This window comes from Agelaius tricolor, unplaced genomic scaffold (genome assembly GCF_023055355.1).
Source record: "Agelaius tricolor isolate 1412-34295 unplaced genomic scaffold, bAgeTri1.0.p SCAF_16, whole genome shotgun sequence".
NCBI lineage: Eukaryota > Metazoa > Chordata > Aves > Passeriformes > Icteridae > Agelaius > Agelaius tricolor.
In genome coordinates, this window is record NW_027269276.1 from 9,256,104 (window position 1) to 9,268,599 (window position 12,496).

The 12,496-nt window shown below is 40.6% G+C and overlaps 1 protein-coding gene across 4 annotated transcripts in view; it reads right to left on the reverse strand.

Moving 5' to 3' along the window:
• The window catches only part of ADAMTSL3 (ADAMTS like 3), a 170,481-nt gene that overhangs the window by 7,956 nt on the left and 150,029 nt on the right, over positions 1–12,496 (reverse strand). For 2 of the 4 annotated variants that reach the window (XM_071441394.1, XM_071441395.1), the window contains exons 24-26: positions 4,097–4,279; positions 1,974–2,093; positions 1,099–1,311 (exon numbers count right to left, since the gene is read on the reverse strand). In XM_071441394.1, coding sequence (XP_071297495.1) covers positions 1,099–1,311; positions 1,974–2,093; positions 4,097–4,279 — 516 coding nt within the window. The remainder of the gene's footprint in view (positions 1–1,098; positions 1,312–1,973; positions 2,094–4,096; positions 4,280–12,496) is intronic. The other 2 variants (XR_011681472.1, XR_011681471.1) reach the window with 2 other exon arrangements.

Consider the following 12,496-nt stretch of genomic DNA (forward strand, 5'->3'; position numbering starts at 1 on the left):
GCCTACCGTGCAAAAACCACCAAGGGGGTTTTACAGCCTCACAAATGCATGGGTATGGCAGTGATGAAACATTTACTCAAGTGTCAATCACAGTTAAAGCTCAGAACTAGAAAATCAATCACTCCAAAATAGTGCCCAAGCTGACTGGAGAGGGGATTGGGCAACCACAAGACAGTCCAGCTGAGGACTGCAGGTGGACAGTTCAATCAATAACTGGCAGAAATTACAACTGTAATGAGACATAGATTAGGATCTAGGGCTGGACCTAGTTTTTGAAAAGTTCTATTAGGGTGTTTTCTGATTTACATTTGATTTTTAAAATTAAATGTTTTGATTGTAGATATATCTCAGTAAGATTCCTTTGCAAATGTAACTTCCTTCATAACCTCAGGCACTCCAGAGCCCTCCTCACCCATGAACAGTCACCAAAACATCCTCATGGAGAGCACAGGGGATCTGAACCTACTGCTTGAGTCCCCTGCACATCAGTCATAAGCCAAATCAAACTGATATGTGAAGAGATAAAGCATATAGAAAAGCTTACAGTAGATTATGCTGGGGAACCTTACAAGACATTCTTGAGAATTTCACATGGAAATCTGTGAGTGTGCAGTGTGCTCTAGTATATTGATGTGATTAAGGGTGTCTGCAGTAAGATCACTACCATATTAATTGTGATGATCCTGGAATATGACAATTACATTAAAATTATTTTTATTATAATGAAATACTTCCAAAGATGACCTCAAAATCAGTTTTGTTCCAGTTTGGTGGGCTACCATGGAGAAGTTTGTTGAAGGGGAAGTTGATAAAACCTGTCTGATTTAAAACTGTTTAAGCAGAAAGACACATTCTCTCAGCTTCTCAGATACAAAGGCAAGCAGAAAGAACCCCCACAGGATATTTAGATACACATTAATTACCATATCCAACTCTGAGTATGGCTTTTTCTACCGACTTAAATAAGACCATACGTGAAGCAATGTATTGCTGAATTACTTTGAACAGAGAAAAGAAGGTTAGTTATCAGGAAAGTCTTTACAGAGCAAAAGAAGATATTTTAAAATTCAAGAATTTGTCATATAATTGTCAACAAACCTTCCTTCTTGACATTTACCCAAACTGACATTAGTTTTGCACTAGCTGAAGTCCGACATTGGAATTGTCCAGCAAATTGACCAGAGTTGGTGTTCACCTCTAGGATACGACCCCCAACCAGGGTTCTGTATTCCAAGGTCTGAACTTCCTCAACTGGGCTGTCTCCAAAGAGCCACTGGACTGTATTCCTGTGACTGGGCAGCACTGGGCAACCTAAAAATCAACAGTATTTTAGCAGGTTTTTCTCAGCACATTGAAATGTTTGTGAACATGTACAAGTGTGTGAGTCTACATAAAGGACATTACCATCCTAAATGAAAACAAGAATATGCATAAACCCACTAAAGTCCAAGCTAGGGCCCAAAATCCTGACTGGCCCTTGAGGGGTATGAGCTCTGTAAGCTGATGTGTACTTACCACACTTCTCCATCATTTCCCTTTCAGTAAGTTCTTATAAACTTAACTTCTATAGGAACAAAGTGGAAGGGGGGGAGCAATGATTTAAATGGAGCAAAGATTTCATCCCTACATCCCTACAAAGATTTCAGACTCTACAGTATGCAAATAGGTCTGCAATTAAAGAGCTTCTATCTGTTTGGGGCAGGAGTCATAAATGCATTAAATGAAATTGCTGCATTTTCACTCCTCAGGGCACAGGCAGGGATGGAAACAAAGGCATTCATTTAGACAGAAAAAAAACACAAACAGAGCCCAGCTGAATCCCTTCCATTTTTTCAAGTGAAGCTCAAAGAGTAATTGCATGGCTTTAGTGTCAGGGTGATTCACCTCACAACTGCACTCACTTTTTTCCATGGGGCCCCCTCTATTTTAACAAAATAAATAATATTAATGAAAAAGCAGAAAAGACAACACACCTATCCTTAGTGGATCACCAGGTGCCACAGTGACATTTGTACCAATCCCAGATGCCATCAGGACACGCTTCCTTCTGCTTCCCTTCAATAACTGAGTGTTATTCTCTGCAAGTCTTTGTTCTGTAACACAGTGCATAAGATCTCTTCTGAGCAAGAATTAAATTATGATGCCAAAAAACATTTCATATCAAAATGTCCAGCATGCTAGTTATGAAGCAGAAAGATAATAGCAGTTTGGAATTCTTTAGGATCAACTTCATTTATGCAGTTAAATTATCAGTCTAATAAACTACAGGTGTATGGGGAAACAGAAATTATTTATGTTTGTGCAAGTTCCTGAATAATTCAATAAATCAATACATTTATTGAATTTGTTAGAAAAAGAAGCCTGTAATGGTATAAAAACAAGACTTACAGGATGTATTTCCTGTTGATCATGACAACATTATTTATTATTTCATTGCACACATAAATTGTAAGCAAAATAATTCTCTCGATGGAATCTGGCCAATTCCTCTTTTCCATTAGGTAGAATTGTAACAAAATGTTATAATACAAAAAAGAACATCTTTTAAAATCTCATTATGCATAGAGATAGCAGGATGAATGCAGAGTCAAATGCCCATCACTATAGCAACTCCTCCTTTTTCTCATATGCTGGAAGAATGACTGCCAAATATGTGGGCAATCTGTCAGTAACACACAGTTCTTACCACTTAGTCAACATTTCTGTTTTAATGAATGTACATAACATCTATGTCTCCTTCCAGAAGGGTTTAAATCTTTTGCTATATTCCAAATTCTCTGGGTCATTTTACATTGGCTCAACATTTTTCCTCAGTGTGTGATTTCTGTGCAAAGCCTCCTGCCTGTCTGTAAACACCAGGACAAAAAAAGTCTCTACAAAACTACACTGAGGCCAGTTCCACAGGCAAAGGACTGGTTGCCTTGTCAGCCCTTAGGGAGTTTTATTGGAAAGGCTGCACAGACTCTGTGCTACTGCTGGACTGGCCCTGATCAGGCAAGCAAGTCCTGTAGCCAAGCCAAAAATCTGATGGCATGTTCCACACAGCACTGAGCCACTGCAATCTGTTAAGTCCTGACAGCAAAAGTCCTCCCATTTCACTGCAGTCTTGCACAGCCAAAAACTTGCAGAATTTGGCCCTCTCCTATCCACCCCAGATTTATTCAAACAAATGTCACATGACCAGGAATTGAAACAAAATTTAGACTCTTGTGAGCAATCCTCCAGTCACGTCATTATAATAATATTCCTCTCTGGAACATCTGAAGTTTTGATGTACTCCAGGAAAACTGAAAGCAGGAAGGCAGCTTCAGTCTGCACTCATCCTCTCACAGAGGCTCCTATTCTGTCTCTGGGACGTCCTCTTCATCCAACAGACCCAAACATCCACAACCTGCCCCGGGTCTGTGCCCAAGAAAGGGATCTTTGTAGCAGGATTGGTCCTGGGGAGCTGAGCTGCACTTTGCACAGCAAAGGGGTGGGACAGCTCATCTCTAGAGCCAAATGATCCAATGACTGCAGTGATTTGCAAGGCATGATTGCATTATACAGAATTATATTATTAACCTACTTACAATAGAGGTATCTTCATGGAGTTTTTTCTTTATATTTTCTTTTCTAGGAGTTCAGGGCTCATAATTAGATATTTTTCTTTTTCACTCCCCTACATTTTATTAGCCTCTATAATTAAAAAAAAATGAACACCAAACCCCCAAAACAGCCTTTGCTTTCATTTTCATGTGTTTCCCTGAAGATTTTCTAAATACTCAAGCCTGCCCTGTGTCTCTAGTTAGAAGCATTGGGCTCACTGTAACATGACAGTGGATTTAGTTCCTAATGTGTCAGGTGGTTTTAGGGCTGATTATTTGTCATCTAGAAGCAAGATGAACAACCTTGAAGTCACAAGTCAAACCATCTGTACCTAGATCCACATTACAGGAAACACAAAATAGAGAACACATCCAAGGGAATCAGATGCAATCAAAAAGTTTAAATTTCCAATAAAATGTTAAATATGTCCCAACTATTTTATGGTTGAACCTTGATTATAAATTGGCTGACTTTTGTTATCAGTAAGGAATTCTCATTTAGCACTTACCAGTTATGTGGAGAACAGATGCAGCCTCAGCTTTTCCAAGAGCATTGGTTGCTCTGCAGGTGTAGGTTCCTGCATCTCGGTAGGAAACATTGCTCAGAAATAAAGAGCCATTCAAAACCAAGGAAGAATTGATTTGTAAAACATTCTTCTTCTTCAGCCATGTTATATTTGGTTTGGGAACACCTTTAAAATGAAAAGAATTAAAACATTTATTGTGAGAGATAAGCCATAAAGTTTGTGTTGCTAACTGCTACCATAGCACTCAAGAATCCTGAGCTCCTTTGTCCTTTCACAGAGTGTGAAAACCTAAGCAACAGCATTGCAGTGAAACAAGCAGTTTTCACACTCACAAGAAAACATCTCAGTTGTGAGCCCTATCAATAATTCAGCATCCCACTAAAAATAAAGCTCAAAGGTTAAATTCTGCAAGCCCAGCTCAAAGACAGCTTTACAGACTGCTCCCAGTCCTACAAAAGCAATGTGCTCACACACCTCACTGAAAGATGTGACACCACTAAACCCAGCCAGGACCAGCTGATGGAAAGATCTGCACAGTACCTTCTCAATCAGCCTGCCTCCCACAAGGAAGGAAGGGCAGAAGGGAAGAAGGAAGATTGAATTTTTTATCAAAAATTAGGAAAAAAAATTGGGGTAACAATATTTGTCTTGAAGAAAAAACTGGATTAGAAAATACATGTGGCAAATTTATGCCAAAATAGTTGTGACAAGTTCTCCAAATTGCAGATGTGATCTGAACAGCTTGTAATGACAGAGGGTGAAGGGAACAGAAAGAGCTATTAATAATGAAAAGAGGGGTTCTCTTATTAAGCAATCTCATTACAGTGGTACAGAAGCTGAAGGTCTACCATCATTGCTGCTATAGTGCTTGAACTCTGAGAGCCTCAGCTCCTGCAGATAACTTGTCATTTTCAATTTTAATCAGTAAATTACTTGGAATACTAATTTTTATTGAAATTATTTTTCCACTGGCACACTACCAGTGGCAAGACTGTTTTATTTTCCTCAAACACTTGCCTTTAAAAAGAGATTTTGCAAGTTGGCAAATCAGACACCTCATTGATGTGCTCTGGTTGAGCTGCTCGAGCAGAAATGCTCTTTCCAAGTTCCAAAATCCTGGGGAAGCCACAGGGTAAGTTGGCACATGTGGCACATGGAGCAGCCACCGACGTGCACAAAAGTGTGGGGATGGGACAAGTCACAGATGGAAAAAATCTCTCACCTGAACCCTTTTCTTCACTAAATAAATGGGTCAGTGCTCACTGAAGGCTGCTCTGCTAGGTTCTGCTGCAGGAGCTGACCCCAATGTGGGACATTTGGAAGCTGCAGCCATCCTGAATGCTAATTCAGGCTCCTCTCCTCACAGATCATTGTGCAGTATTACTTTACAGATGATGTCTTCATGATGTGGAATGGCCTTTAGGAACAACTTTAACATTTCAATCACTGGCTTAGCACTTCCAATGCACACCTCAAGTTTTTCCTTTGCTGTAATAGGAACCAGACATATTTTTTGGAACCTGCTATTTCACTGAAGGAAAAAGCTCCCCCCGCCATTTTGTCTAGAAAGGCAGTGGAGAGAAACACTCTCTGGGTAATCACAGATTTTATTCTAGACAATTTAGCAGTTGTTCCATGCTTTTAAACTCGTGTAGAACTGTGTTTTACTGAATAAAGCTGATTAAAACAAGATCTGCAGAGTGCACGGCGGTCCGAAAACCAAGTTGTTTTTCAAGTTTCTAGAAGAAGCTTTATGCCACTTTGAAAAATCCATCTGGAATTAGGATGAGGTCTTGGTTTAAGGGTCTTTTTTCCATTTTACCCAGATTTCTGGCTAAAGTGTGTAATTCTCAGACATTTTTCCTTTACGGTGTTATTTCCACAGCCATTCAGGCATATACTTACTCTGCAGATGGGCTGAGGAGGTGGTGTGAGGATCTGAGCTGTTTTGCTCTCAGACCTAGAGGCAGACTACCCTCACTGGCACCAAAGCCCAGCAGGCCAATCAGAGCCAAAAAGAAGCCAGAAGCAGCACAGCTGAGATGGGACTGTAGTAAAAAGGTTTAAATTCAAATTCCACAAAACACAAAAACGCTTGGAATGGTTCAAATTTAAACTTTTAACCTGAGCCTCTATCAAACATCAGTGCAATATTACCTCATGATAGTCCTCCCTCTGCTCTCATGACAGCATTCAGGAGTGTAGCTCACTCCCAGGATTTAACTAAAGTCAAATATTTTTCTTCCAAACGCTTTATAACCTAGAGCTGTCCCAGAAAAATCGCCATGTCTCTATTCTTCTACGTGTGCCTCATTCAGAGAGAGACATGTAGAGCCTTTAAAAATGCAAACTGGAGTTCAGTGTGCACAAGACATCTGCAGAATAGCTTTGCCACTCATTTTAAGTTCAAAACTGGGTATCTGTCACACACCTTAAACTCAAGTTATAGCAAATGATTCCTCTTTCTTTCTCCAAAGAGCTGTATTTGTTTCTCTTTAGGGAAAACAAGTGAGTAATACCACACACACAAGTAAATCAGGCCATTACTCAAGTGAATAACGTGAGCACACAAACATAAATTGTAGGTCTGAGGAGAAGTGCAGACAGAGCCCTGCACCAGAGGCCAGCAGCCAGCCCAGCTGTCATGCACCAGGAATCCACCCAGGCCATCCTAGGGGTGCTGGCAGTGAGAGATAAAGAGTGTGGGAGGGGGAATCCATGGAAAACAGGCAGTTAAACAGATCACACTAAAAGCTGTGCACACTGCTGCTCTCCAGCAGCTGATGCTACACGGACACTCTTGGGGTGCTCCCATTGAGGGGAGATGTTTGAGCTCAAAGCAGCAGTGGGGATAATCACAACACCCCTGCACTGTATTTTACCCAAAACCATCAAGGAGTAAGATTTTATCTAGGAGTTAATTATTGTTATGTGAACTGTGTGCTGAGCCCCTCTGAGTTGGCCGCTTCACAAGCATTTTGAGGACCCTTCAAGATTTTGCATTTCATGGTTCCATTTCTTTTCCCACCTGTGTATTACACAGAGACCAATTCACTGTCTGAGAGTGAGACTGGGAAATATTGGACTGTGTGCTTAAGAACAAGTGGTATTTGTAATCAAGCTCCTTCTCTGACCTCTTCACTGGCTTTTGGTTAGGTTGCCATTAGCAGAATTAAGGCAAATGTTCAGACTGAGTCCTAAGCTAAGGGAAAAATGAAGATTCTTTTAGAGAATTCAGGGATCTATTACAGACTGGAGTAGAGCATGAAGAGAGGAGAAGAGAAGAAGACTCTGCAGGCAGGACACAGCTCTATGCCAGAAATCAGGGCCTCTCACCCTGCCTTTCAGGAGAACCCAAGACTGTGATAAAATGCTTTCAGAGTTGGGCATCCAGAGAGACACAGTGGAGAAACCCCTCAGAAAAAAGGCTGATATCTCCTAATACACCCTAGAAGCAGATTAAAGAAAAAAAGCTGGAGAAAAAGACATCCCTACAGTCCAGCTCCTTCACATTCTTGGGCAAAGCAGTACAAGCATTTCAAGCCCTTCTGGACAGCTTCACTTTATCTGTACGTTCCTCTGGCCAGTGAAAAATCCTTTTCTGCTGTACATCTCATGAGAGACAGAGTTCTTGTTTATATTTTCATTTCTGGAATTCCAATCAGGAGAAACTCCTACTGCTAGAGGAAACTTAGGAAAACCAGCTTCAGGTGTGCATTTAGTTTTTTGCTTAGGAATACCTTGCATAAAACTCCATCTCATAACTCATCACAACCCCAGCATGCAGTCAGCATTAGCACATTTCAGGTGCAACACCTTCCAATGTGCAGATTTTCAGTGCCTTTTCTTTAGAAATTAGACTCCATATTTACTGCTCCTGAGATAAGATTTCCCTTCCCTACTGATAAGCAGCTCTGCACACTGAGCTGAGTCTCAGCTAAGAGCTCCCGGGAAAGAGCAGGCAAAGTACACAATTCCCACATTCCTCTTGTGACAAGGCTCTTCCAGTAGCACTGTGAAAAGCACCAATTTTCCTACACAGAAACTGCAGGACAGAGTTCAAGCATACCATCAAAACCAAGAAAAAGTTCATTTTTTTTTCCCTAGGCAAGTAGTTAAGGCCTAAACCCTCAGTTTTACCCTTTAGAACTCATGTAAATACAAACCTAAGAGTTTTAAGCAGTTTTCTCATAGAAGGAGAAACGAAACTAAACAAAAATACGCCAAAACCAAGTTGTTGCTTTTTATTTTTTCCTTCCCTTAAAGGAGCTGAAATTACTCCTAAGCTTTAGGACATATTTGTAGGAATTCATGGAGGATTTTGTCCTGTGCACAAGGTTGAATTTTACTGCAGATGCTTGACTCTTGCTTACTTAAAGATTGATTTACAAAGGGACTTTAAATAAACTAAAATAACTTCCACACTGTCTTCAGGAGCATTTGTTTATTACAGAATTGCAGCAAGAGTTACAAACTGAATAATTCCTGGTTTGACCCCCAGAGAGCATGACAAGGGGAAGGAGGAAGATGGATAGATGGCCTGTAGCCACCTTTGTTTCCTTCCTACCCCATCTCCATGCAGATGCAGCTGAGGATGAGCCCAAAGACCCAACTCCCCCAAAGTGCCAAAGGCTCAGAATCCCTGAGTGCAGTCAAGATCCCAGGGGTTCAATGGGAGATCAGTCACTGGATCCAGAGAGCAGCACAATCCAACAATTATATCCTACAGCTCCAAGTCAGGAAATCACTTAGGCATGAGACTAAATCCATCCCTATCAGGGAATGCAATTAAACACATACTTAAAATTCAGGATGGCTGTAATTGTCCTTCATGAACAAAGATGCATTCCTGAACTCAGGCCTTCTTAGTTTTCAAAAAACCTTGAAAATGCAAATCTTACTCTTACAACGGATCTAAATCCTCTTAAAAAGTTCTTCTATAGACCCAAGTGGCTATAAAACTTTAAAATTAGTTTAATCTATTTTTCTGACCTCAAACACAGGTTATTTTCCACTAGCACTGGAGCAGCTCTACAATACTCAATGTTCCATGAAAAAAGTCATTTTCCACCATGAGTGGCCCTGGGACAGCAAATGTTATGGAAAAAAACTCTAGCTCCGGATGGGACTGCAAAACACGTGTTTAAAAAAAGAGAAAAAAAGGAATCTGCACTATAGGGTGCCCTTAAAATATTCAGTGTTCAAAAACAAATTTCCTCCAACCTTGAAAGCCCTGTGAAATATTACACACCATAAAAACCTTGGCCTACTAACTACCTGCTCTAAAACACTGGATATGTCTTCAGAAATTCCTCCCCCAGCTACGTAGGATCTCATAAAGTATTCTGAGTTTCCCATTCAAGAGCAAGGCAGAACTGTGCTGGCACAAAGCACATTTTACTGCACTTCACTAGAACTTTACCTTATTTCAGTGGCTAAATTTGCATGTCTGCCTTTCAGAGGAATCAATTCTGGGTCAGCTATACCCACACAATGAATGCCACCTGATTTTATTTACCCTACACACCCCAACACCTCCAGTGCACTGAGCATAACCTACACAGCAGTTGCTTCCTCTGCTACACCTTTCTATTTCCTCCAGCAGAATTCTCAAACTGCCTTTAGATTCATCTGAGTTATACTTGGGCAATCAACTTCCAGTGAACCCTGAAAAGCCTAAGCCTGCTGCTACTGAAATTACCTGGATCAATCTTGCCAGCTTCACCAGGAATAACCCAGCATGGGACATTTTGGCACTCAGTGTTATCCCCAGCCTGCCCTCTGACTCTGCCCCTTCTCTGGCAACCTTACAAAGCCTCTCCTGCTTCCTGCCAGCCTTGCAGCACCCCCCTCTTCCTAGGTGGCAGCAGCATCTGGCAGGATTTAGGTATTCTTACCAACATCTGGTGACCTCCTTAGACAGGTTCCCAAAGCAAGACCCCTTCCCACCCCACTCTTGCCATGGCTCTGTCAGGTTCTGTTTAGCTCTCTGGCTGTCAAAGAAAACTTAATCTTTTTTCCAGCTGTAGGAGTTTAAGGCTAATATTTTTCAAAATCAGGCATTTAAAGTAAGGCAACTGTATTTAGCTACTAATGACTGCTAGAGTGAATTGGGCAGTGAACCCCCAACAAAGACTCAGTTGGTGTGCATTAGGACACTTCCACAATTCAGCACTGTTAGCAGAGACTGGTTTACCCAGCTGCTGTAATTATATAATTGTACTTTCACTTCACTGAATAACAGTGCTGCATCACCAGGGATCACACTTGATCATCAGATGTTTGTCATCATAAAATAGATACATACACATGGACTTCAAAAATATGATTTTATGAGAAATCAAAGCACTAGACAAGAATTGCTATCCTTAGTTAGACTTGAAGTCCACTTAACTCTGCATTTTCTGTCCAGCAATGGGCACCTGGGATGTGTAGGCAGGGTACAAAAATCATGTCACTTATTGAACAACCCTTCCTCAAAATACCCTCCAGAAGCAGCCTTTAGCTCATGCCTGTTTCCTCTACTGCTCTTCTCTCTACCTCTTCCAGCTCTACTATATCATTTTTGAGATGAGGTCAGCAAGTTGCAAACAGGATTCACCACAGGTTCAAAGAATGGCCCATTTATATTTTCTATTATTTCATCCATTCCTCTGCCATTAGTTGTGGTTTGGACAGCACCCAGCAGGCATTTTGGTGCTCCATGGAGCTGAGAACCATCACTGCACAGACCCTTCTCTGACTGCCACATGCACTTGTCTGCCTTTAATGTTATTTGCTCTATATGTACACATTTATTCTGCAAATATCAGCTTTGAACATCCTTTGAGCTCATCTAGCTTTTAAATGTTACTTGTGTGATCATCCTGCTGCAACTCTTTGCAGGGGGTTTTAGATCCATTAGCCTTTATAAATCTTTATTCTTCACAGTTTTAGTCAACAAACTGATCTTATTCCTTTCCTGAGAACTTTTATAAAAATGTTGAGCATCAAAGATCCCAAAACAGCCCTTGGGGCACCCTACTCTCACTCCACTGTAAATTCAACCACTTCTTCATCTCAGTCATTTAATCAGGTGCAAACCACTGAGGCAACCTCTTCCTTTTTGTAATTAGAATTTGTTAAACTTGGCCTAGGCAACTTCTCAACAGCTTTTTGCAGACTGAAGTATGAAGTATTTGAAATTTTACCTTCCTCTAACACAATCCATCTTAACCCTTCCTGAACTAGAAATTTAAAGGAAATTTCTTTTGAGATCAGCAAAGCCGTGAGAGGGAAAAAAAAGAATCAGTGCTGCAAACAATTTCAATGTATGGATTTCCCCACCTCCCTGAGGCTCTATCTGCCTCAGAAAGGAGTAGAAGGCCTCAGGAATGTGTTCTTACAGAGACCTGGTAGGTACCAATGTCCCAAAAGACCCTCAGTGTGTGTTTGGGGGAGGGTTGCTTTGGACCATGCAGTCAATCTTGCCTGGACCCTCAGCCCATACTGCCCAAAATGTCAGGTACAGTCCCCAGGCACACCCTTCAGTTTAGTCATATCCAAAGGGATTCAGTTTTTAGGTCCCCAGACTGTTACAAGACACAAAGCAAAGCACAATTTAGCTTTTGAACATCTTTCAGTCCTTCCTGTTTAAGCCTGATCCCAACAAAAACTCTAATGAAGAAGCACTTACTGTAAAAAGCATAAGAACAAAAGATTTTCCTTCTATTATACTAATTATAAATTCAGTCATTCCTTCCTCATAAAATAAATCTGTACACACTCCTTTAAACTTTTGAAATCTATTATTAATATCTTTTAGAACATACAAAAACCCCTAAAATAAATGAGGAGCCAAAATCCCATGTATTAAACTTCTATATTTCTTCACTGATGTTTTCTAAAGGGGTTAAGCATAGAAGACAAAGAACAGCATCACAGTTACATTTGGAATAGTGTGAGCAAATGAAGCAACAGATGGAAAAATCAAAATCTTGATTTTTCTGGACCTGTTTCAACTTCCAACACTGACAGCAAATACTTGGTCCACCTTTGTGAAAATTCTGTGCAAAAAGATACAACATGCTTTGTGTATTTCTCACAATTTTTTATCAGTATGTTATTATTAGAGAGCCAAAATATATTCATAGGAATGCAGAATTTGGATGAAGGTGCAGATTCTACTTTTCAAGGCCTGTGTGCCAAGATATTTCAGAGCTGCAAAGTGTAAACAACCTCAGCTCGGTGTGTGTCACTTCCCTGCTCTCACCAGCAAGCGGCAGACAATGCACATTTTATTCACATTTCCACTCTTCCCTCTATTCTACTTCAACTTAGAACTTTCAAAGTTTTTACAACAAATGGAGTCTGACAGTTTTAGTTTATTTTAGCAATAATCAC